Raw genomic sequence first — 25,040 nt, forward strand, 5'->3', positions numbered from 1 at the left:
CTTTCTTAAACTCAACATGGAAGATTTGATTCCTCCAATGTTTACAAACAACACCAAAAAACAATCTGGAACAACATTATGCAAATCAAAGACGCTTCCCCGTAAACTCAGTTCGGGAAAACCACAAACACGGCAACATATGATTTCCAGCCTGTATGTAGTGATCATACTTCAATTTGTGAACCCGCAGGCCAACGCAAAGATGGTGGCAACACCCGTAGATGTCACAGTCGATGAAGGGAAGCCGACTCAGAGAACGGAACGTCGTAAAATAATTATGACAATGGAATCCACCCTCAGGAAAACCCTTTACTTGAGAAGTTCAAATGAATCTGGTGTTAAAACTATTGAACAGAAGGGAAGGAAGTAGATTTATTTGAGCTTCCTGTTCTCAGCATTACTTGTTACATGTTATTTCCTTGCTCTATTTGTCTACAAGGTCTTCCCACTGTAATATTCCTCCATTTCTTTGGGCATTTTAAGAAATTCTTAAACCAATAGTCAAATAAATGTACAGATTCTTCGGTGGTCACCAACCTTTAATCTACCACACAGATGGTTGTTTTAAAAACACAACTTAAAAAAAAAAACTTGAGCCTTAACATGAACCAATTAAAGACAGGACTGGAGCATTGGGGTTTGTGCAGTAGGCAAGGCACAATACATTATCACTGCATATTGGCTGTGCTTGGAATTGCCCTGCCAATGCTGTTCTTCACAGACCATTTTGAAGTATGATATGATAAATGTGTAGGTATATATATATAACGCCGCTGTTAATAACGACACGTGTTCTATGACACGTGAGACACAGCTGAGTGAGCGTGGTCATTTCTGTTTTACTGGACTGATGGCCTGCAGTCTGAGGGGAGGGAGGGAAGAGGCTGCCTCTCACCTGACTCACCGTCTCTCTGCTCTCCCTCCCTAACCTTTAGAAAAGGGGACACAGCTGAGTGAGCGTAGTCATTTCTGTTTTACTGGACTGATGGCCTGCATATGACGGTCAGTCTGAAGGGAGGGAGGGAAGAGGCTGCCTCTCACCTGACTCACCGTCTCTCTGCTCTCCCTCCCTAACCTTTAGAAAAGGGGACACAGCTGAGTGAGCGTGGTCATTTCTGTTTTACTGGACTGATGGCCTGCATATGACGGTCAGTCTGAGGGGAGGGAGGGAAGAGGCTGCTTCTCATCTGACTCACCGTCTCTCTACTCTCCCTCCCTCCCTTTAGAAAATGGGACACAGCTGATGGTGAAACTCAAGAGCGTTATTTCTGCCTCGTGCACCAATTCATGATGTTACTCCTGTGACCAGAGGAAGTGAAATATTCCTCCATATTAAAAAGACGAGCCTCTAATAATAACAAGGCAAGTTTATGGGATCACTTTCCTACTCCTTCATAGCAGCTGCAGTGCTGGTTGTAGCGTCAGTGGAAGTAGGAAGAAGGTGCATTTTCTGGCTTATGAATGTGTGTTGACAGTCGTGAATAACAGCAAACATGAACTTCCTCATAAAAACAGCAGCTCTTCTTCAGTGAGTCTCTGTCTTCAGTGAGTCTCTGTCTTCAGTGAGTCTCTGTCTTCAGTGAGTCTCTGTCTTCAGTGAGTCTCTGTCTTCAGTGAGTCTCTGTCTTCAGTGAGTCTCTGTCTTCAGTGAGTCTCTGTCTTCAGTGAGTCTCTCTAGTCGTGGTTTTAAACGTTTTTTGAAATCTCACAGTGTAAACGTTGCTTTTCGAGGCTTCGGTCTATAGTCTACGGCTCGAGGAAACTGTGCAGACACAGTGATTGGTCAGCGGTAGGCCTATAGGTGCACTTGATTTGTTCTCTGGGCCTGCCGGGTAGGCGGAGTTTTACCTTCAGACACATGAAATGGTTCAAAATGGGAACACTTTGCCTTCCCTGGCGCTAAGGCTGCTGAATCAAGTGCACCTAAACGCCAACAGTGTCAAACCCAAAAAATATATAATATAGCGCTTTATCCACAGAGTTTCTAAACCCAGAGGTGCAACATCGGGAGACTTCCGTCAACACTTGTGAAACAGATGAAACAGACCAGAACCGGAGGGGGTTTGACAAGTCAATGAGAGAAGTGAAAAGTCTTTCCTTTAGTTGTACGTTTTCTCCCGATCTAAAGGAACATCCTCAGATTTGAGCCAATGTCTTCAGTGGTTGAACGTGTCTTTACTAGAACCTTGTGAAAGTGGCAAACTGAAACCTTTTCATTTTTTTCGTCAAAAAACAACGTTATATCGAAAGGAGTGCTTTTGAATCGCCGGTCTGCACATGCTCAGTTCAGTGCCAGACGGCCGTTAGACCCGATGACCTGTTCCTATGCGTGAGCTTAGCTAGCCGACGTCGCCATGACGTCGCCATGACGTTGCAAACAAGTGCGATCGGGGATTTCTATTGGAGAAGCAGTATTAGTCTTCATACTGTCTCTGGTTTATCTGTGTTTTTTTTAAAGAAGTGTTTGGTGTTGCCTTGGAGACCAGTTGGTGACCACTGACTTAAACTGTTAAGTTGCAACCATTTAATACCCTTTTTTTTGGTGAAAAATGTCATTGTTGTTATATTTGAATGTTTTCTTCTCGACACTATAGAGAAATAAAAAGCTTTCACATGATCTGTCCATTCTGTCTTCCTTTGTGTCTAAAACTTTGGTACTTCAGCAAAAGCAAATTCAATGTCATTTTAAAAGAGGACTCACCAAGAAATGGAACATATTTTCTCCATATAGTTCTGTAAGGGTGAAGTTTCATTAAGAAACAGTGAGGAACTAGCGCCAGTTGAACAGGAAGAGCAAGGCATTCAACTGTGTTCTGTAGATTTTGCATTAGGTTGTATTGGCACAATCACCCTGCACTGCACTCCTCCAACCACTAGAGGACAGCAGATCCTTCCTGCTCTCTACACCTCTCACCACTAGAGGACAGAAACAGCTTCTTCCTGTTCTCTACACCTCTCACCACTAGAGGACAGCTGCAGCTCCTTCCTGCTCTTTACACCTCCCACCACAAGAGGACAGCAACAGCTCCTTCCTGCTCTCTACACCTCCCACCACTAGAGGACAGCAGCAGATCCTTCCTGCTCTCTAAACCTCCCACCACTAGAGGACAGCAGCAGAGCCTTCCTGCTCTCTACACCTCCCACCACTAGAGGGCAGCAGCAGATCCTTCCTGCTCTCTAAACATCCCACCACTAGAGGACAGCAGCAGATCCTTCCTGCTCTCTACCCCTCCCACCACTAGAGGACAGCAGCAGATCCTTCCTGCTCTCTAAACATCCCACCACTAGAGGACAGCAGCAGATCCTTCCCGCTCTCTACACCTCCCACCACTAGAGGACAGCAGCAGCTCCATCCTGCTCTCTACACCTCCCACCACTAGAGGACCACAGATCCATCCTGCTCTCTACACCTCTCACCACTAGAGGGCAGCAGCAGCTCATGTCGTACCTTTCCTGCTCTATAGAGGCTGAAGTGATCAACAATAGACAGATGGTGTGGCAGTATGGTTTGAAGTTTGACCAATTTATAGCACATGTTCAGGTTTCCGACTCCACATTTGCATAGGGAGTGACGTGACTAATGTTCTGGCCCATCCAGACAAAGGATGGATTTCCCTGCGCTTGTGAAACTCAGCTGTGCAATAGCACATATGAAGAGAATCTAGGATATCATTATCATTTAGAACATGAAAAAATACTAAATAATTTAATAGAATTAAACTAAAACCACTTTCTCTTGGTCACAGACCAATCACTGTGCTGACAGCTGACATAATGAGTCACAGACCAATCACTGTGCTGACAGCTGACATAATGAGTCACAGACCAATCCCTGTGCTGACAGCTGACATAATGAGTCACAGACCAATCACTGTGCTGACAGCTGACATAATGAGTCACAGACCAATCACTGTGCTGACAGCTGACATAATGAATCACAGACCAATCACTGTGCTGACAGCTGACATAATGAATCACAGACCAATCACTGTGCTGACAGCTGACATAATGAGTCACAGACCAATCCCTGTGTTGGACAGCTGACATAATGAGTCACAGACCAATCACTGTGCTTACAGCTGACATAATGAGTCACAGACCAATCACTGTGTTGGACAGCTGACATAATGAGTCACAGACCAATCACTGTGCTGACAGCTGACATAATGAGTCACAGACCAATCACTGTGTTGGACAGCTGACATAATGAGTCACAGACCAATCACTGTGCTGACAGCTGACATAATGAGTCACAGACCAATCCCTGTGTTGGACAGCTGACATAATGAGTCACAGACCAATCACTGTGCTTACAGCTGACATAATGAGTCACAGACCAATCACTGTGTTGGACAGCTGACATAATGAGTCACAGACCAATCACTGTGCTGACAGCTGACATAATGAGTCACAGACCAATCCCTGTGTTGGACAGCTGACATAATGAGTCACAGACCAATCACTGTGCTGACAGCTGACATAATGAGTCACAGACCAATCACTGTGCTTACAGCTGACATAATGCTGACATAATGAGTCACAGACCAATCACTGTGCTTACAGCTGACATAATGAGTCACAGACCAATCACTGTGCTTACAGCTGACATAATGAGTCACAGACGAATCCCTGTGCTGACAGCTGACATAATGAGTCACAGACCAATCACTGTGTTGGACAGCTGACATAATGAGTCACAGACCAATCACTGTGCTGACAGCTGACATAATGAGTCACAGACCAATCCCTGTGTTGGACAGCTGACATAATGAGTCACAGACCAATCACTGTGCTTACAGCTGACATAATGAGTCACAGACCAATCACTGTGTTGGACAGCTGACATAATGAGTCACAGACCAATCACTGTGCTGACAGCTGACATAATGAGTCACAGACCAATCCCTGTGTTGGACAGCTGACATAATGAGTCACAGACCAATCACTGTGCTGACAGCTGACATAATGAGTCACAGACCAATCACTGTGCTTACAGCTGACATAATGAGTCACAGACCAATCACTGTGCTTACAGCTGACATAATGAGTCACAGACCAATCACTGTGCTGACAGCTGACATAATGAGTCACAGACCAATCACTGTGCTTACAGCTGACATAATGAGTCACAGACCAATCACTGTGCTTACAGCTGACATAATGAGTCACAGACCAATCCCTGTGCTGACAGCTGACATAATGAGTCACAGACCAAACCCTGTGCTTACAGCTGACATAATGAGTCACAGACCAATCACTGTGCTTACAGCTGACATAATGAGTCACAGACCAATCACTGTGCTGACAGCTGACATAATGAGTCACAGACCAATCACTGTGCTGACAGCTGATATAATGAGTCACAGACCAATCACTGTGCTTACAGCTGACATAATGAGTCACAGACCAATCACTGTGCTGACAGCTGACATAATGAGTCACAGACCAATCACTGTGCTGACAGCTGACATAATGAGTCACAGACCAATCCCTGTGCTGACAGCTGACATAATGAGTCACAGACCAATCACTGTGCTGACAGCTGACATAATGAGTCACAGACCAATCCCTGTGCTTACAGCTGACATAATGAGTCACAGACCAATCACTGTGCTTACAGCTGACATAATGAGTCACAGACCAATCACTGTGCTGACAGCTGACATAATGAGTCACAGACCAATCCCTGTGCTGACAGCTGACATAATGAGTCACAGACCAATCACTGTGCTGACAGCTGACATAATGAGTCACAGACCAATCCCTGTGCTTACAGCTGACATAATGAGTCACAGACCAATCACTGTGCTTACAGCTGACATAATGAGTCACAGACCAATCACTGTGCTGACAGTTGACATAATGAGTCACAGACCAATCCCTGTGCTTACAGCTGACATAATGAGTCACAGACCAATCACTGTGCTGACAGCTAAAGTTGTAATGAATCACAGACCAATCACTGTGCTGACAGCTGACATAATGAGTCACAGACCAATCACTGTGCTGACAGCTGAAGTTGTAATGAATCACAGACCAATCACTGTGCTGACAGCTGACGTTGTAATGAGTCACAGACCAATCACTGTGCTGACAGCTGACATAATGAGTGACTGGTGTCTGCTCAATGCAGGTTTAACACCTCGATTAGACGGACAGCGTCACTGCGTTGTAGTACACCAGAAGTCCATTAATTACCACGCGTCTTTAATCCCGCCCCTCAGCCCATCCCACCTATCACCATAGACCTCAGCTCTTTAATCCCGCCCCTCGGCCACTCTCAGCCCATCCCACCTATCACCACAGACCACCCCTCAACCTCTCAGCCCAACCCACCTATCACCACAGACCACCCCTCAACCTCTCAGCCCAACCCACCTATCACCACAGACCACCCCTCAACCTCTCAGGCCAACCCACCTATCACCACAGACCACCCCTCAACCTCTCAGCCCAACCCACCTATCACCACAGACCACCCCTCAACCTCTCTGCCCAACCCACCTATCACCACAGACCACCCCTCAACCTCTCAGCCCAACCCACCTATCACCACAGACCACCCCTCAACCTCTCAGCCCAACCCACCTATCACAACAGATCACCCCTCAACCTCTCAGCCCAACCCACCTATCACCACAGACCACCCCTCAACCTCTCAGCCCAACCCACCTATCACCACAGACCACCCTTCAACCTCTCAGCCCAACCCACCTATCACCACAGACCACCCCTCAACCTCTCAGCCCAACCCACCTATCACCACAGACCACCCCTCAACCTCTCAGCCCAACCCACCTATCACCACAGATCAACCCTCAACCTCTCTGCCCAACCCACCTATCACCACAGACCACCACTCAACCTCTCAGCCCAACCCACCTATCACCACAGACCACCCCTCAACCTCTCAGCCCAACCCACCTATCACCACAGACCACCCCTCAACCTCTCAGCCCAACCCACCTATCACCACAGATCACCCCTCAACCTCTCAGCCCAACCCACCTATCACCACAGACCACCCCTCAACCTCTCAGCCCAACCCACCTATCACCACAGACCACCACTCAACCTCTCAGCCCAACCCACCTATCACCACAGACCACCCCTCAACCTCTCTGCCCAACCCACCTATCACCACAGACCACCACTCAACCTCTCAGCCCAACCAACCTATCACCACAGACCACCCCTCAACCTCTCAGCCCAACCCACCTATCACCACAGACCACCCCTCAACCTCTCAGCCCAACCCACCTATCACCACAGACCACCCCTCAACCTCTCTGCCCAACCCACCTATCACCACAGACCACCACTCAACCTCTCAGCCCAACCAACCTATCACCACAGACCACCCCTCAACCTCTCAGCCCAACCCACCTATCACCACAGACCACCCCTCAACCTCTCAGCCCAACCCACCTATCGCCACAGACCACGCCTCAACCTCTCAGCCAAACCCACCTATCACCACAGACCACCCCTCAACCTCTCAGCCCAACCCACCTATCACCACAGACCACCCCTCAACCTCTCAGCCCAACCCACCTATCACCACAGACCACCCCTCAACCTCTCAGCCCAACCCACCTATCACCACAGACCACCCCTCAACCTCTCTGCCCAACCCACCTATCACCACAGACCACCACTCAACCTCTCAGCCCAACCCACCTATCACCACAGACCACCCCTCAACCTCTCAGCCCAACCCACCTATCACCACAGACCACCCCTCAACCTCTCAGCCCAACCCACCTATCACCACAGACCACCCCTCAACCTCTCTGCCCAACCCACCTATCACCACAGACCACCACTCAACCTCTCAGCCCAACCAACCTATCACCACAGACCACCCCTCAACCTCTCAGCCCAACCCACCTATCACCACAGACCACCCCTCAACCTCTCAGCCCAACCCACCTATCGCCACAGACCACGCCTCAACCTCTCAGCCAAACCCACCTATCACCACAGACCACCCCTCAACCTCTCTGCCCAACCCACCTATCACCACAGACCACCCCTCAACCTCTCAGCCCAACCCACCTATCACCACAGACCACCCCTCAACCTCTCAGCCCAACCCACCTATCACCACAGACCACCCCTCAACCTCTCAGCCCAACCCACCTATCACCACAGACCACCCCTCAACCTCTCAGCCCAACCCACCTATCACCACAGACCACCCCTCAACCTCTCAGCCCAACCCACCTATCACCACAGATCACCCCTCAACCTCTCAGCCCAACCCACCTATCACCACAGACCACCCCTCAACCTCTCAGCCCAACCCACCTCTCACCACAGACCACCACTCAACCTCTCAGCCCAACCCACCTATCACCACAGACCACCCCTCAACCTCTCAGCCCAACCCACCTATCACCACAGACCACCCCTCAACCTCTCAGCCCAACCCACCTATCACCACAGACCACCCCTCAACCTCTCAGCCCAACCCACCTATCACCACAGACCACCCCTCAACCTCTCAGCCCAACCCACCTATCACCACAGACCACCCCTCAACCTCTCAGCCCAACCCACCTATCACCACAGACCACCCCTCAACCTCTCTGCCCAACCCACCTATCACCACAGACCACCCCTCAACCTCTCAGCCCAACCCACCTATCACCACAGACCACCCCTCAACCTCTCAGCCCAACCCACCTATCACCACAGATCACCCCTCAACCTCTCAGCCCAACCCACCTATCACCACAGACCACCCCTCAACCTCTCAGCCCAACCCACCTATCACCACAGACCACCACTCAACCTCTCAGCCCAACCCACCTATCACCACAGACCACCCCTCAACCTCTCTGCCCAACCCACCTATCACCACAGACCACCACTCAACCTCTCAGCCCAACCAACCTATCACCACAGACCACCCCTCAACCTCTCAGCCCAACCCACCTATCACCACAGACCACCCCTCAACCTCTCAGCCCAACCCACCTATCACCACAGACCACCCCTCAACCTCTCAGCCCAACCCACCTATCACCACAGACCACCCCTCAACCTCTCTGCCCAACCCACCTATAACCACAGACCACCCCTCAACCTCTCAGCCCAACCCACCTATCACCACAGACCACCCCTCAACCTCTCAGCCCAACCCACCTATCACCACAGACCACCACTCAACCTCTCAGCCCAACCCACCTATCACCACAGACCACCCCTCAACCTCTCAGCCCAACCCACCTATCACCACAGACCACGCCTCAACCTCTCAGCCCAACCAACCTATCACCACAGACCACCCCTCAACCTCTCAGCCCAACCCACCTATAACCACAGACCACCCCTCAACCTCTCAGCCCAACCCACCTATCACCACAGACCACCCCTCAACCTCTCAGCCCAACCCACCTATCACCACAGACCACCCCTCAACCTCTCTGCCCAACCCACCTATCACCACAGACCACCCCTCAACCTCTCTGCCCAACCCACCTATCACCACAGACCACCACTCAACCTCTCAGCCCAACCAACCTATCACCACAGACCACCCCTCAACCTCTCAGCCCAACCCACCTATCACCACAGACCACCCCTCAACCTCTCAGCCCAACCCACCTATCACCACAGACCACGCCTCAACCTCTCAGCCCAACCCACCTATCACCACAGACCACCCCTCAACCTCTCTTCCCAACCCACCTATCACCACAGACCACCCCTCAACCTCTCAGCCCAACCCACCTATCACCACAGACCACACCTCAACCTCTCAGCCCAACCCACCTATCACCACAGACCACCCCTCAACCTCTCAGCCCAACCCACCTATCACCACAGACCACCCCTCAACCTCTCAGCCCAACCCACCTATCACCACAGACCACCCCTCAACCTCTCAGCCCAACCCACCTATCACCACAGACCACCCCTCAACCTCTCAGCCCATCCCACCTATCACCACAGACCACCCCTCAACCTCTCAGCCCAACCCACCTATCACCACAGACCACCCCTCAACCTCTCAGCCCAACCCACCTATCACCACAGACCACCCCTCAACCTCTCAACCCAACCCACCTATCACCACAGACCACCCCTCAACCTCTCAGCCCAACCCACCTATCACCACAGACCACCCCTCAACCTCTCAGCCCAACCCACCTATCACCACAGACCACCCCTCAACCTCTCAGCCCAACCCACCTATCACCACAGACCACCCCTCAACCTCTCAGCCCAACCCACCTATCACCACAGATCACCCCTCAACCTCTCTGCCCAACCCACCTATCACCACAGACCACCCCTCAACCTCTCAGCCCAACCCACCTATCACCACAGACCACCCCTCAACCTCTCAGCCCAACCCACCTATCACCACAGACCACCCCTCAACCTCTCAGCCCAACCCACCTATCACCACAGACCACCCCTCAACCTCTCTTCCCAACCCACCTATCACCACAGACCACCCCTCAACCTCTCAGCCCAACCCACCTATCACCACAGACCACCCCTCAACCTCTCAGCCCAACCCACCTATCACCACAGACCACCCCTCAACCTCTCAGCCCAACCCACCTATCACCACAGACCACCCCTCAACCTCTCTGCCCAACCCACCTATCACCACAGACCACCCCTCAACCTCTCAGCCCAACCCACCTATCACCACAGACCACCCCTCAACCTCTCAGCCCAACCCACCTATCACCACAGACCACCCCTCAACCTCTCAGCCCAACCCACCTATCACCACAGACCACCCCTCAACCTCTCAGCCCAACCCACCTATCACCACAGACCACACCTCAACCTCTCAGCCCAACCCACCTATCACCACAGACCACACCTCAACCTCTCAGCCCAACCCACCTATCACCACAGACCACGTTTGGTTTCCATACATTTTACAAACTGTTCTGTGATGTTTTAAATGAATTTGTTTACCTTTCTAATCGTATATTATCCACAGATTGTGAGCTAAAGATGAACACCTTTCCTACCAGTATTATTATATTATTTGTTGACTGACTATGTCGTTCCAGATCGCCCAACACTGCCATTGGTAACGTTCATTTGAAGTGAGTGTTGAGATGTTTTTAACCACTCCTGAACCTGTGACCAGGAACAAGCTACACGGAGGCAACGCCAGAATAAATGATTTAGTGATTCTGTCTCTTCTCATCGAAATGTACCGAGCTGAGATTGCTGAATTCCCCACATGTTTAACATTCTGTTGGTGGCAATCATATGGAATAATCATTTAAATGGACGTTCCTGTGGGATATAATTAGAATAGTTTTCATTAGAATGGCCATAATAAACAGATACAGAGATAATGGACAGCCTTGTTCTAGTCGTCTTAACAGCTCCATACTTTCTGAGAGGTAAACATTATATACTATTTTACACCTGGGGCTATTCTCCCCCCTCTCGCTCTTCCCCCTCTCCCCCTCTCTCTATCCCTTTCTTCTCTCTACTACCCCCCTCTCTCCCGCTCTCCCCCTTTCCCCCTTCCCCCCACTATCTCACCCCTCCTCTTTCTCTTTCTCTCTCTCTCTCAAACACTCTGCAACTCTCTCTCTCTCTCTCTCTCTCTCTCTCTCTCTCTCTCTCTCTCTCTTTCTCTCTCTCTCTCTCTCTCTAACTTGATACAGATTAAATCAGTGTTCCTGAATGATAATCCGGTATAATCCAGCCAACAGGCCTTTGATCGACTGATAGCTGCCATGTTCAGGTTTAGATTGGGGCCATTTTTAGATCTTTGAATTCTTCTCATAATTTGTATTTAAGTTTTTCATCCATGACGTCTGTTCAGGACTTTACTGGAAGTCAAACATGAGTTGTTTTAATATGTCACTTCCTTAAAACCGTTGTACTGCACCTGTCTGTACTCATTTCTGTATTTTTTTACAAATAATGACGTTTAATGATAAAACCAAATATGATTATTCAAATCTTGTGATAAAGACTGGTTGTCACACACAGAACAGTCACTTCAATCACATCATCGGATGGATGGATAAGTATATAACAACACCATAGAGGAGGAAAGAACATTATGTAATCATTCTAGGAGTCATATGACCCGCCCCCTTCTCTCTCTACTTCCCCTCGCTCTGTCTCTCTCTCTCTCTCTCTACTTCCCCTCTCTCTGCCCCTCTCTCTCTCTGTCCCTCTCTCTCTCTACTTCCCCTCTCTCTGCCTCTCTCTCTCTCTCTCTCTCTACTTCCCCTCTCTCTGCCTCTCTCTCTCTATCTCTACTTCCCCTCTCTCTCTCTCTCTCTCTCTCTCTCTACTTCCCCTCTCTCTGCCCCTCTCTCTCTCTCTGTCCCTCTCTTTCTTTACTTCCCCTCTCTCTGCCCCTCTCTCTCTCTCTCTCTACTTCCCCTCGCTCTGCCTCTCTCTCTCTCTCTCTCTGCCCTCTCTCTCTCTATGTCCCTCTCTCTCTACTTCCCCTCTCTCTGCCCCTCTCTCTCTCTCTCTCTACTTCCCCTCGCTCTGCCTCTCTCTCTCTCTCTCTCTCTCTCTCTCTCTCTCTCTCTGCCTCGCTCTCTCTCTCTCTGCCTCGCTCTCTCTCTCTCTCGGCCTCGCTCTCTCTCTCTCTCTGCCTCGCTCTCTCTCTCTCTCTCTCTCTGCCTCTCTCTCTCTCTCTCTCTCTCTCTCTCTCTCTCTCTCTCTCTCTCTACTTCCCCTCTGTCTGCCTCTCTAAGGCTCTCTCTCTCAATGTCTAGCGCTCTTTCCCTCCCCCTCTCCCTCCCTCCCCCTCTCCCTCCCTCCCCCTCTCCCTCCCCCCTCTCTCTCGGGGATCGGGACAGATGGGGCGAACAGGAGGGGTGGGAGTTCTTTAATTCTGCTAACATGTGACTGCGAACTGGCACAGCTTTAAAGGCTTACGTGAGGAAACGGCTGGTCTCTTTAACGGATCCACTGGAACTACTCTGTTACCGCGGAGACAAACAGACAATACGTCTCGGACTGGCTGACTGACCAACTGACTGACTGACTGACTGACTGGCTGGCTGACTGACTGGCTGACTGGCTGGCTGACTGACCAACTGACTGACTGACTGACTGACTGACTGGCTGACTGACTGGCTAACTGACTGACTGACTGACTGACTGGCTGGCTGGCTGACTGGCTGGCTGGCTTACTGGCTGGCTGACTGACTGACTGACTGACTGGCTGACTGGCTGGCTGACTGACTGGCTAACTGACTGGCTGACTGGCTGGCTGACTGACTGGCTAACTGACTGACTGACTGACTGACTGGCTGGCTGGCTGGCTGGCTAACTGACTGGCTGACTGGCTGGCTGACTGACTGGCTAACTGACTGACTGACTGACTGACTGGCTGACGGGCTGGCTGACTGACTGGCTGACTGGCTGACCAACTGACTGACTGACTGACTGACTGGCTGACTGGCTGGCTGACTGACTGGCTGACTGACTGGCTGACTGACTGGCTGGCTGACTGACTGGCTAACTGACTGGCTGACTGGCTGGCTGACTGACTGGCTGACTGACTGGCTGGCTGACTGACTGGCTGGCTGACTGACTGACTGACTGGCTGGCTGGCTGGCTGGCTGGCTGGCTGGCTGACTGACTGACTGACTGACTGACTGACTGACTGGCTGACTGGCTGGCTGACTGACTGGCTGACTGACTGGCTGACTGACTGGCTGGCTGACTGACTGGCTAACTGACTGGCTGACTGGCTGGCTGACTGACTGGCTGACTGACTGGCTGGCTGACTGACTGGCTGGCTGACTGACTGACTGGCTGGCTGGCTGGCTGGCTGGCTGGCTGGCTGACTGACTGACTGACTGACTGACTGACTGGCTGACTGGCTGGCTGACTGACTGGCTGACTGACTGGCTGACTGACTGGCTGGCTGACTGACTGGCTAACTGACTGGCTGACTGGCTGGCTGACTGACTGGCTGACTGACTGGCTGGCTGACTGACTGGCTGGCTGACTGACTGACTGACTGGCTGGCTGGCTGGCTGGCTGGCTGGCTGGCTGACTGACTGACTGACTGACTGACTGACTGACTGACTGGCTGGCTGACTGACTGGCTAACTGACTGACTGACTGACTGACTGGCTGGCTGGCTGGCTGGCTGACTGACTGACTGACTGGCTGGCTGACTGACTGGCTAACTGACTGACTGACTGACTGGCTGGCTGACTGACTGGCTGGCTGACTGACTGACTGACTGACTGGCTGGCTGGCTGGCTGGCTGGCTGGCTGGCTGGCTGACTGACTGACTGACTGACTGACTGACTGGCTGGCTGACTGACTGGCTAACTGACTGACTGACTGACTGACTGGCTGGCTGGCTGGCTGGCTGGCTGGCTGACTGACTGGCTAACTGACTGACTGACTGACTGGCTGGCTGGCTGGCTGGCTGGCTGGCTGGCTGGCTGGCTGACTGACTGGCTGACTGACTGGCTGGCTGGCTGGCTGACGTACTCACAGACTGACTGACTGGCTGACTGGCTGGCTGACGTATTCACTGACTGACTGACTGGCTGACTGGCTGGCTGGCTGGCTGGCTGACTGACGGACTGACTGATTGACTGACTGACTGGCTGACTGGCTGGCTGACTGGCTGACTGATGGACTGACTGGCTGACTGGCTGACTGACGGACTGACTGACTGACTGATTGACTGGCTGACTGACTGACTGATTGACTGACTGGCTGGCTAACTGACTGACTGACTGACTGGCTGACTGACTGGCTGGCTGACTGGCTGACTGGCTGACTGACTGACTGACTGATTGACTGACTGGCTGGCTAACTGACTGACTGACTGACTGACTGACTGGCTGGCTGACTGGCTGACTGGCTGACTGACTGACTGACTGATTGACTGACTGGCTGGCTAACTGACCGGCTGACTGACTGGCTGACTGACTGACTGATTGACTGACTGGCTGGCTAACTGACTGACTGACTGACTGGCTGACTGACTGGCTGGCTGACTGGCTGACTGGCTGACTGACTGACTGACTGACTGATTGACTGACTGACTGGCTGACTGGCTGGCTGACTGGCTGGCTGACTGACTGGCTAACTGACTGACTAACTGACTGACTGACTGGCTGACTGACTGGCTGACTGACTGACTGATTGACTGACTGGCTGGCTGGCTGACTGGCTGGCTGACTGACTGGCTAACTGACTGACTAACTGGCTGACTGACTGACTGACTGACTGACTGGCTGGCTGACTGGCTGACTGGCTGACTGGCTGGCTGGCTGAGTGACTGGCTGGCTGACGTACTCACTGACTGACTGGCTGGCTGGCTGGCTGGCTGGCTGGCTGGCTGGCTGGCTGGCTGACTGACTGGCTGGTTGGCTGACTGGCTGACTGACTGGCTGACTGGATGATTGACTGACTGACTGGCTGACTGGCTGGCTGACTGGCTGACTGACAGACTGACTGGCTGACTGGCTGACTGACGGACTGACTGACTGACTGATTGACTGACTGACTGGCTGGCTGACTGGCTGGCTGACTGACTGGCTAACTGACTGACTAACTGACTGACTGACTGGCTGACTGACTGGCTGACTGACTGACTGATTGACTGACTGGCTGGCTAACTGACTGACTGACTGACTGGCTGACTGACTGGCTGGCTGACTGGCTGACTGGCTGACTGACTGACTGACTGACTGACTGATTGACTGACTGACTGGCTGACTGGCTGGCTGACTGGCTGGCTGACTGACTGGCTAACTGACTGACTAACTGACTGACTGACTGGCTGACTGACTGGCTGACTGACTCACTGATTGACTGACTGGCTGGCTGGCTGACTGGCTGGCTGACTGACTGGCTAACTGACTGACTAACTGGCTGACTGACTGACTGACTGACTGACTGGCTGGCTGGCTGGCTGGCTGGCTGGCTGGCTGGCTGGCTGACTGACTGGCTGGTTGGCTGACTGGCTGACTGACTGGCTGACTGGATGACTGGCTGACTGATTGGCTGACTGGCTGGCTGGCTGACTGGCTGGCTGACGTACTCACTGACTGACTGACTGGCTGGCTAACTGGCTGGCTGGCTGACTGACTGACTGGCTGGCTGACTGGCTGACTGGCTGGCTAACTGACTGACTGACTGACTGGCTGGCTTACTGGCTGGCTGGCTGGCTGACTGGCTGACTGGCTGACTGACTGACGGACTGACTGACTGACTGACTGACTGACTGATTGACTGACTGGCTGACTGGCTGGCTGACTGGCTGGCTGACTGACTGGCTAACTGACTGACTGACTGGCTGACTGACTGGCTGACTGACTGACTGATTGACTGGCTGGCTGACTGGCTGGCTGACTGACTGGCTAACTGACTGACTGGCTAACTGACTGACTGACTGACTGACTGGCTGACTGACTGACTGACTGACTGGCTGGCTGACTGGCTGACTGGCTGACTGACTGGCTGGCTGACTGGCTGACTGACTGACGTACTCACTGACTGACTGACTGACTGACTGGCTGACTGGCTGACTGGCTGACTGACTGGCTGACTGACTGACGTACTCACTGACTGACTGACTGACTGACTGACTAACTGGCTGACTGACTGACTGACTGACTGGCTGGCTTACTGGCTGGCTGACTGGCTGACTGGCTGACTGACTGACTGGCTGACTGGCTGGCTGACTGGCTGACTGGCTGGCTGGCTGGCTGGCTGGCTGACTGACTGGCTGACTGGCTGACTGGCTGACTGACTGACTGGCTGACTGACTGATTGACTGACTGACTGGCTGGCTGACTGACTGACTAACTGGCTGACTGACTGACTGACTGGCTGACTGACTGGCTGACTGACGTACTCACTGACTGACTGACTGACTGACTGACTAACTGGCTGACTGTCTGATTGACTGACTGACTGGCTGACTGACTGACTGAATGAGATGAATTTCGAAGCGCATTAAAACAACTGGCTGTGGCCATAGTTCTATCGACCAACTGATTAGTTCAGCGACTTCGATCCTCTTTACACACAGATCAAAAAATATAAACGCAACATGCAACAAATTCAATGATTTTACTGAGTAACAGATGACAACAGGAAATCAGTCAATTTAAATACATTTCTTAGGCTCTAATCTATAATCTATCTATCTAGATTTCACATGACTGGACAGGGGTGTCCCCATGGGTGGGCTTTGGAGGGCAGAGGCCCACCCACTTAGCAGCCAGGCCCACCCCCAGGCCCACCCACAATCCCTCAGGTTAAAAAGACGGATGTGGAGGTCCTAGGCTGGCGTGGTTAAACGTGGTCTGAGGTTGTAAGGCCGGTTGGACCGCCAAATTCTTTAAAACCACATTGGAGTCAACTTATGGTATAGAAATTAACATTCAACATCTCTGGTAGACATTCCTGCAGTCAGCATGCCAATTGCACACTCCCTAAAAACTTGAGACATCTGTGGCATTGTGTTGTGTGACAAAACGGCACATTTTAGAGTAGCTTTCTATTGTCCCCAGCACAAGGTGCACCTGTGTAATGACCATGCTGTTTAATCAGCTTCGTGATATCTATCAGGTGGGTGGATTATCTTGGCCATCTATCAGGTGGGTGGATTATCTTGGCCATCTATCAGGTGGGTGGATTATCTTGGCCATCTATCAGGTGGGTGGATTATCTTGGCCATCTATCAGGTGGGTGGATTATCTTGGCCATCTATCAGGTGGGTGGATTATCTTGGCCATCTATCAGGTGGGTGGATTATCTTGGCTATCTATCAGGTGGGTGGATTATCTTGGCCATCTATCAGATGGGTGGATTATCTTGGCCATCTATCAGGTGGGTGGATTATCTTGGCCATCTATCAGGTGGGTGGATTATCTTGGCCATCTATCAGGTGGGTGGATTATCTTGGCCATCTATCAGGTGGGTGGATTATTTTGGCCATCTATCAGGTGGGTGGATTATCTTGGCCATCTATCAGGTGGGTGGATTATCTTGGCCATCTATCAGGTGGGTGGATTATCTTGGCCATCTATCAGGTGGGTGGATTATCTTGGCCATCTATCAGGTGGGTGGATTATCTTGGCCATTTATCAGGTGGGTGGATTATCTTGGCCATATATCAGGTGGGTGGATTATCTTGGCCATCTATCAGGTGGGTGGATTATCTTGGCCATCTATCAGGTGGGTGGATTATCTTGGCCATCTATCAGGTGGGTGGATTATCTTGGCCATCTATCAGGTGGGCGGATTATCTTGGCCATCTATCAGGTGGGTGGATTATCTTGGCAAAGGAGAAATGTTCACCAACAGGGATGTATTGAAATTTATACATAACATTTAAGAGAAATAAGCTTCTTTTTGTTTCTGCAAATGGAAAATGTCTGTGATGTTTTTTTATTTTTTATTTCAGCTCATTTAACATGGGACCAAGGCATAATATGTAGTGTTTACATTGTTGTTCCGAGTGGTGGAGGTTTCAGTTACAGTGGATTCAGCACCATGGACAGAGCCACTTCTCTATGACAGCAGACAGTAGAGCTAGAACAACCACGCCCGACTAGGCTTATGATTTATTTCTGCACAATAAAATCATGCACTCTGGACTGTGGTTTAAAGGCCTATGGGAAATGACAATAATCCTAATCTTTGAATTTAGAAATGGATAGTGCAGCCTGGTGTCAATCTCTAAATTATGAACAAATGGACTTACTGGATGGTTTGGCCACAACATTTATAAATGTACAACATTGAAATGTAAATTTGGTTTATATGCTACTAATACGTTGTTATGGATACTTAATATGCAAATTAAAAAATTTAAGAAGAGATGCATATCACACTATTTGTCTGTCTGTCCGTCCGTCTGTCTGTCTGTCTGTCTGTCTGTCTGTCTGTCTGTCTGTCTGTCTCTCTATCTCTGTCCTCATGCGTTCTGTTGGTTCTGTAAAAGCGATTATCTCCAGCTGTTGGCGCACGTGGTTTCTAAAAGCAAAACACCGAAGAGCGCGCAGAGAGAGCGAGAGAGACAGAGAGAGAGAGAGAGAGAGAGAGAGAGAGAGCGAGAGAGACAGAGAGAGAGAGAGAGAGAGCGAGAGAGACAGAGAGAGAGAGAGAGAGAGAGAGAGAGACAGAGAGAGAGAGAGCGAGAGAGAGAGCGAGAGACAGAGAGAGAGAGAGAGAGAGAGAGAGAGACAAAGAGAGAGAGAGAGCGAGAGACAGAGAGAGAGAGAGAGAGAGAGAGCGAGAGAGAGAGCGAGAGACAGAGAGAGAGAGAGAGAGAGAGAGAGAGAGAGAGAGAGAGAGAGAGAGAGAGAGAGAGAGAACATCACAGATAGTTTCTCATTCAGCTCGAGGAAGAAACAGCCCAGCCGCACATCGCGGTTTGAGTGACACAGATACCGGTTTACATTTACAGGTTTACAGCACAGACGGAGCGAGAGATTGGAACCGAGAGGGATAGACAGGGAGAGAGAGATATAATGGAAAGAGTGGAGAAATAAATATTGGATTAATAAAAATAAAAAATACACCAACGGAGGACTATTTTTTCGCCTCTCACATGAATGGGAACAGCGGGATACGATATGGAGTCTCGTGAGCTATTTTCTCAGTGTGTTTGATTGACACACTTTTCCCACCGCTGAACATCTGACGGTGGAAGGGACGAGGCCATGCATAACGCCAGCCACCGCCTGGCAGAGAACCAGAGCGAGCCTCATCTGCCCGAGCCACACGCGGATTTACCCGCCACTCGCGCGCTCGTCGGCTGCGTCCTCTCACTGCTCATCCTCTGGACGTTACTGGGTAACTTCACGGTGTGCGCGGCGGTTCTGCGTTACCGGCACCTGCGCGCCAAAGTCACCAACATCTTCATCGTGTCCCTGGCGCTGTCGGACCTCCTCGTGGCGCTGCTCGTGATGCCGTGGAAGGTAACGTCTTATAATCGATGGGTTATATTTCATTGATTGAAAATGGATTGATAACAGATATGACTGCCTAGGATACGGATTTCAGTGTCTGTAATTTGTTGTGTCAGTTGTATTATTGTGGATTGACGTTCTTTCTCTTTCTCTCTTACTCTGTCTCTTTCTCTCCCTCTCTTACTCTGTCTCTCTCTCTTTTTCTCTCTCTCTTACTGTCCCTCTCTCTCTCTCTCTCTCTCTCTCTCTCTCTCTCTATCTCTTACTCTCTCTCTCTCTCTTACTCTCTCTCTCTCTTACTCTCTCTCTCTCTCTCTCTCACTCTCACTCTCACTCTCTCTCTCTCCAAGGCGGCGGCAGAGGTGGCGGGGTTCTGGCCCTTCGGTGCGTTCTGTGACACCTGGGTGGCGAGCGACATCATGTGTTCCACGGCGTCCATCTTGAATCTGTGCATGATCAGTGTGGACCGCTACTGGGCGATATCCAGCCCATTCCGTTACGAGAGGAGAATGAACCGCCGCGTGGCCTTCGTCATGGTCGGCGTGACCTGGACGGTCTCCGTGATGATATCATTTGTGCCCGTTCAACTCCACTGGCACCGGGCTGCGATCACCGGAAACGCCGGGAGCGGTGACGAATTTAACCGGGACGTTACCTGGTTTAACGTCAGTGGGGTGTATCAACTCCGCAGGGCCTCGGAGGAGGTGAACGGCTGGAACTGTGACTCAAGTCTGAGTCGGACCTACGCCATCTCCTCCTCGTTGATCAGTTTCTACATCCCCGTGGCGATCATGGTGGTCACCTACACACGGATCTACCGGATCGCCCAGGTCCAGATACGCAGGATATCCTCCCTGGAGCGAGCCGCAGAACACGCACAGAACTGCCGCTCGGACCCGCACGTGGATGTGGATGCAGATGGGCACGTGCACGCTTTCCACCATCGTCATCCTCCTCTTCGTTCTAAACACCGTTGCTCCATCTTTCACCAAACGACCCCGAAACATCATCATCATCACCCTGATCTTCCTCCTCAACACCGGGCCCTGAGGTACTCCATTAGGAAGGAAACCAAGGTTCTGAAGACTCTGTCTGTCATCATGGGGGTCTTCGTCTTCTGCTGGTCCCCCTTCTTCATCCTCAACTGTGCCATGCCCTTCTGCCCAGGTAGGACTACTATGACCTTTCAACTCAAATACGTCAAGGTATTATTAGTTGCGACCTTGAAAGAACGTTCAGGTCGGCAACGTAATTCCCCTCAATAGTTTTTATCGAGGACGTGTTTTCGAAGCCCCTTTGGGTCCGAGCACAACAACCTTCCTGAACCTTCTTACAACACTTCAGTTAAAATAAGTTTACATGACAGTTTTACATTCCTGTCCAGACAATATTTGAACTCTTTGTTAAAGCGCCAGAACACAACTCTTTATGAAATATCACTGATCTGAGAGCAGGACTCCCTAGAAACGCGATCCTTGTCTAACTCTCATGCCCATGTTCCCCCACACACAGGTCCAGGTACAGCCTCTAGAACTGTGTCAGACCCCTCGTCCCAATCCTCCCACCTGTACTGTGTCAGTGAAACCACCTTCGACGTCTTCGTGTGGTTCGGTTGGAGCAACTCTTCCTTAAACCCCGTTATCTACGCCTTCAACACTGAGTTCCGCGAGGCGTTCCTCCGCTTGCTGGGTTGCCGTGGGGACAACGGGTGCTTTGGCGGCTGGACGACGAGTGCCACGCGCGTGGAGAGCGTGGTCTTGGCGAGCAACGACGCCGCCGGGAAGGAGAAGAAGAACTCGCTCTTCGCAACGGAGATGGGCGTGGCTTACGATACCGGCTGTGCCGCCGGTAGAGGTAGTGTCACATCTGGTGTAATCCGCGACCCGGTTAGAGGGAGGGTGCTACCGACACCGTTAACGGACCGTAGAGGAGCTGTAGAGGAGCCGCTGTGTGACTGTGAGGTGGACCCGGTTAGAGGGAGAGGGGACAGCGGGGCAGGTCTCTCTAGGATGCCACCGGCAACGTTAACGAACCGTAGAGGGACGATAACACAACCAGAGGCGGAGTGCGACTGTCCCGCGGAGGATTGTAAAAGAGAAGCAGCGGACCGGGGACAACGGACTCAAATGATTCCCTCACAAACTTTCTGATTAACTTTCAAACTGTGCCAAACTGACCGTACCGTTGATGTCTGTAGTCGTTTCATTTCAAATGAATCCACAACTTGTACTGTCTCAGCTGTTCATGGATCACATTCATCCAGGAAATAGCTATGACAGGTTTATCCAAAACATTCATTGGACAATTTGATGAAAAAGCATTTGAGGATTGATTGAAACAGGGCCATTTCCCACCAATGCTCTAGGCTAAGGTTTCTCCAGCTCTCGTTCCTGAACCCACAAAAGCTCTGTAATATGTTGTTGATCTGACCTGTTTTTATGGAAGTGGTGCCTCAAGGAGAAAAGGATATTAATAGTAATGGTAATGATAGTAATGATAGTAATGATAGTAATGATAGTAACGATAGTAATGATAGTAATGGTAGTAATGATAGTAATGATAGTAATGATAGTAATGATAGTAATGGTAGTAATGATAGTAATGATAGTAATGATAGTAATGGCAGTAATGATAGTAATGATAGTAATGATAGTAATGATAGTAATGATAGTAATGGTAGTAATGATAGTAATGATAGTAATGATAGTAATGATAGTAATGATAGTAATGATAGTAATGGTAGTAATGATAGTAATGATAGTAATGATAGTAATGATAGTAATGATAGTAATGATAGTAATGGTAGTAATGATAGTAATGATAGTAATGATAGTAATGATAGTAATGGTAGTAATGATAGTAATGATAGTAATGATAGTAATGATAGTAATGGTAAACAACCACATTGAAAAACACTGTTCTAGGCTGCCGTTGCATTAGGTCAATATCATTAGGTCAATATCATTAGGTCAATATCATTAGGTCAATATCAACTCCTGATTGGTGTAGGTCAATATCATTAGGTCAATATCATTAGGTCAATATCATTAGGTCAATATCATTAGGTCAATATCAACTCCTGATTGGTGTAGGTCAATATCATTAGGTCAATATCAACTCCTGATTGGTGTAGGTCAATATCATTAGGTCAATATCAACTCCTGATTGGTGTAGGTCAATATCATTAGGTCAATATCAACTCCTGATTGGTGTAGGTCAATATCATTAGGTCAATATCATTAGGTCAATATCAACTCCTGATTGGTGTAGGTCAATATCATTAGGTCAATATCAACTCCTGATTGGTGTAGGTCAACATCATTTGGTCAATATGAACTCCTGATTGGTGTAGGTCAATATCATTAGGTCAATATGAACTCCTGATTGGTGTAGGTCAATATCATTAGGTCAATATCAACTCCTGATTGGTGTAGGTCAATATCATTAGGTCAATATGAACTCCTGATTGGTCTAAGTCTGTCGAAGGGGATAGAATGTTAGAAGAGTAGAAAAGATCTTCCCTGAGCTGATCTAGATGTCTATTTCTACTGCCATGTCTCTCCACCGTCATTAACATCATATTTGTTCTGGACCTGTGGGCTTTATTTGTGGGGGAAGTGTGACACTGCCTGCGTCTGCAATGGTACCCTCTTCCCTATGTAGTGCACTACTTTTGACCAAGACCTATAGGGCTGTAGTGCACTACTTTATATGTGGGGGAAGTGTGACACCGTCTGCGTCTGCAATGGCACCCTCTTCCCTACGTAGTGCACTACTTTTGACCAAGGCCTATAGGGCTGTAGTGCACTACTTTATTTGTGGGGGAAGTGTGACACCGTCTGCGTCTGCAATGGCACCCTCTTCCCTATGTAGTGCACTACTTTTGACCAATGCCTATAGGGCTTTAGTGCACTACTTTTGACCAAGGCCTATAGGGCTTTAGTGCACTACTTTTGACCAAGGCCTATAGGGCTTTAGTGCACTACTTTTGACCAAGGCCTATAGGGCTTTAGTGCACTACATGTGACCAAGGCCTATAGGGCTTTAGTGCACTACTTTTAACCAAGGCCTATAGGGCTGTAGTGCACTACTTTTGTCCAGGATCCAGTGGCACTCTATTCTCTATATAGTGTCCTTTGGGACACAGCCTCTGTATTTCTCAGATTATCAGGGATTATCTCTCCAGGCCCTGGGGATCTTGTGTGATGTCATGTCACGGTGACGATGATGATGTCCATCCTGGGTATTTCCAAGCATCTATTATACAGTAACAAAGTCTCACAGCCAGAGCTCCCTCTCTCTCTCTCTCTCTCTCCACACCTCTCCCTCCTCTCCATCTCTTACCCACTTATTTTCCTCCCTCCTCTCCATCTCTCTCTCACTTATTTTCTTCTCCCCTCCCTCCCTCCCTCCCTCCCTCCCTCCCTCCCTCCCTCCCTCCCTCCCTCCCTCCCTCCCTCCCTCCCTCCCTCCCTCCCTCCCTCCCTCCCTTCCTCCCTCCCTCCCTCCCTTGTCCCATCTCTACTCCACTCCTCTTAAACACGTCCTCTCTACTCTTCTCTCCCTTTCTCTCTCCCTCTCCTCTTATCCCTCTCTCATGCGAGCAAGAAATCACTAATTTGTCAATCACATCCTATCCCTGATTAGGGTTAGTGTGACCTGCCTCATGCATGGTTGGCACAGAGGGACAAACTGAATCTTCATGAATGACTGGCTTGAATTGTGAGTTTCTCCACACAATTTATTTTCGTAATGAGCCAAAATGTATTGCTTTAAACCCAAAGTTGCAAAGGAAAAACACAGCACCAGATTCACAGGGAATACATGACATAGTATGAAGATGCAATACTCCAAGCCGCATCTTCATACTACTTGTCCAACATAGAGAAACTGATGCTGTGTACTGGTTGTTGAGGTGAATTGGCATGGGGTATGAGGGGGACGTGGGTGGCTTTTGGATTGTCTTATTCATTGATAGGAAGACGTTTGGTCCAAATCAGATGTTGGGTACTATATTTACTGAATATTATCTGAATCCTATGAATTAAAATGACCAATTTGGATCAGATCAATTCATTTTCTCAAATAATATTTGAACCCAGGTTGCTTATTGTAACC

General features: G+C 50.1%; 2 protein-coding genes across 3 annotated transcripts in view; both read left to right on the plus strand.

The window, feature by feature from the left end:
* The window catches only part of LOC110510463 (caspase-14), a 23,400-nt gene extending 11,977 nt beyond the window's left edge, over nt 1-11,423 (plus strand). Inside the window, exon 5 of one of the 2 annotated variants that reach the window (XM_036953929.1) lies at nt 11,046-11,423. In XM_036953929.1, coding sequence (XP_036809824.1) covers nt 11,046-11,080 — 35 coding nt within the window. In that variant the 3' untranslated portion in view covers nt 11,081-11,423. Of the gene's footprint in view, nt 1-190; nt 2,618-11,045 lie in introns of those variants that run through there. The other variant, XM_036953928.1, reaches the window with a different exon arrangement.
* A 7,849-nt stretch (nt 11,424-19,272) lies between these two features.
* On the plus strand, nt 19,273-22,458 carry LOC110511406 (D(1) dopamine receptor-like). Its single transcript, XM_036953932.1, has 3 exons — nt 19,273-19,931; nt 20,273-21,089; nt 21,435-22,458. Exons 1-3 carry the CDS (start codon nt 19,674-19,676, stop codon nt 22,070-22,072), a joined length of 1,713 nt encoding a protein of 570 aa, XP_036809827.1. The 5' UTR covers nt 19,273-19,673; the 3' UTR covers nt 22,073-22,458.
* The last annotated feature ends 2,582 nt before the right edge of the window (nt 22,459-25,040 follow it).

The sequence above is a fragment of the Oncorhynchus mykiss genome, chromosome 19 (assembly GCF_013265735.2).
Source record: "Oncorhynchus mykiss isolate Arlee chromosome 19, USDA_OmykA_1.1, whole genome shotgun sequence".
In the NCBI taxonomy this organism is placed as follows: domain Eukaryota; kingdom Metazoa; phylum Chordata; class Actinopteri; order Salmoniformes; family Salmonidae; genus Oncorhynchus; species Oncorhynchus mykiss.

Bases quoted from the DNA above. Each gene is read 5' to 3' on its own strand.
- LOC110511406 (XM_036953932.1), top strand. From the start codon at position 19,674: ATGCATAACGCCAGCCACCGCCTGGCAGAGAACCAGAGCGAGCCTCAT. The intron at 19,932-20,272 runs GTAACGTCTTAT...TCTCTCTCCAAG, and splicing joins TGCTCGTGATGCCGTGGAAG to GCGGCGGCAGAGGTGGCGGG. The intron at 21,090-21,434 runs GTAGGACTACTA...CCCCACACACAG, and splicing joins TGCCATGCCCTTCTGCCCAG to GTCCAGGTACAGCCTCTAGA.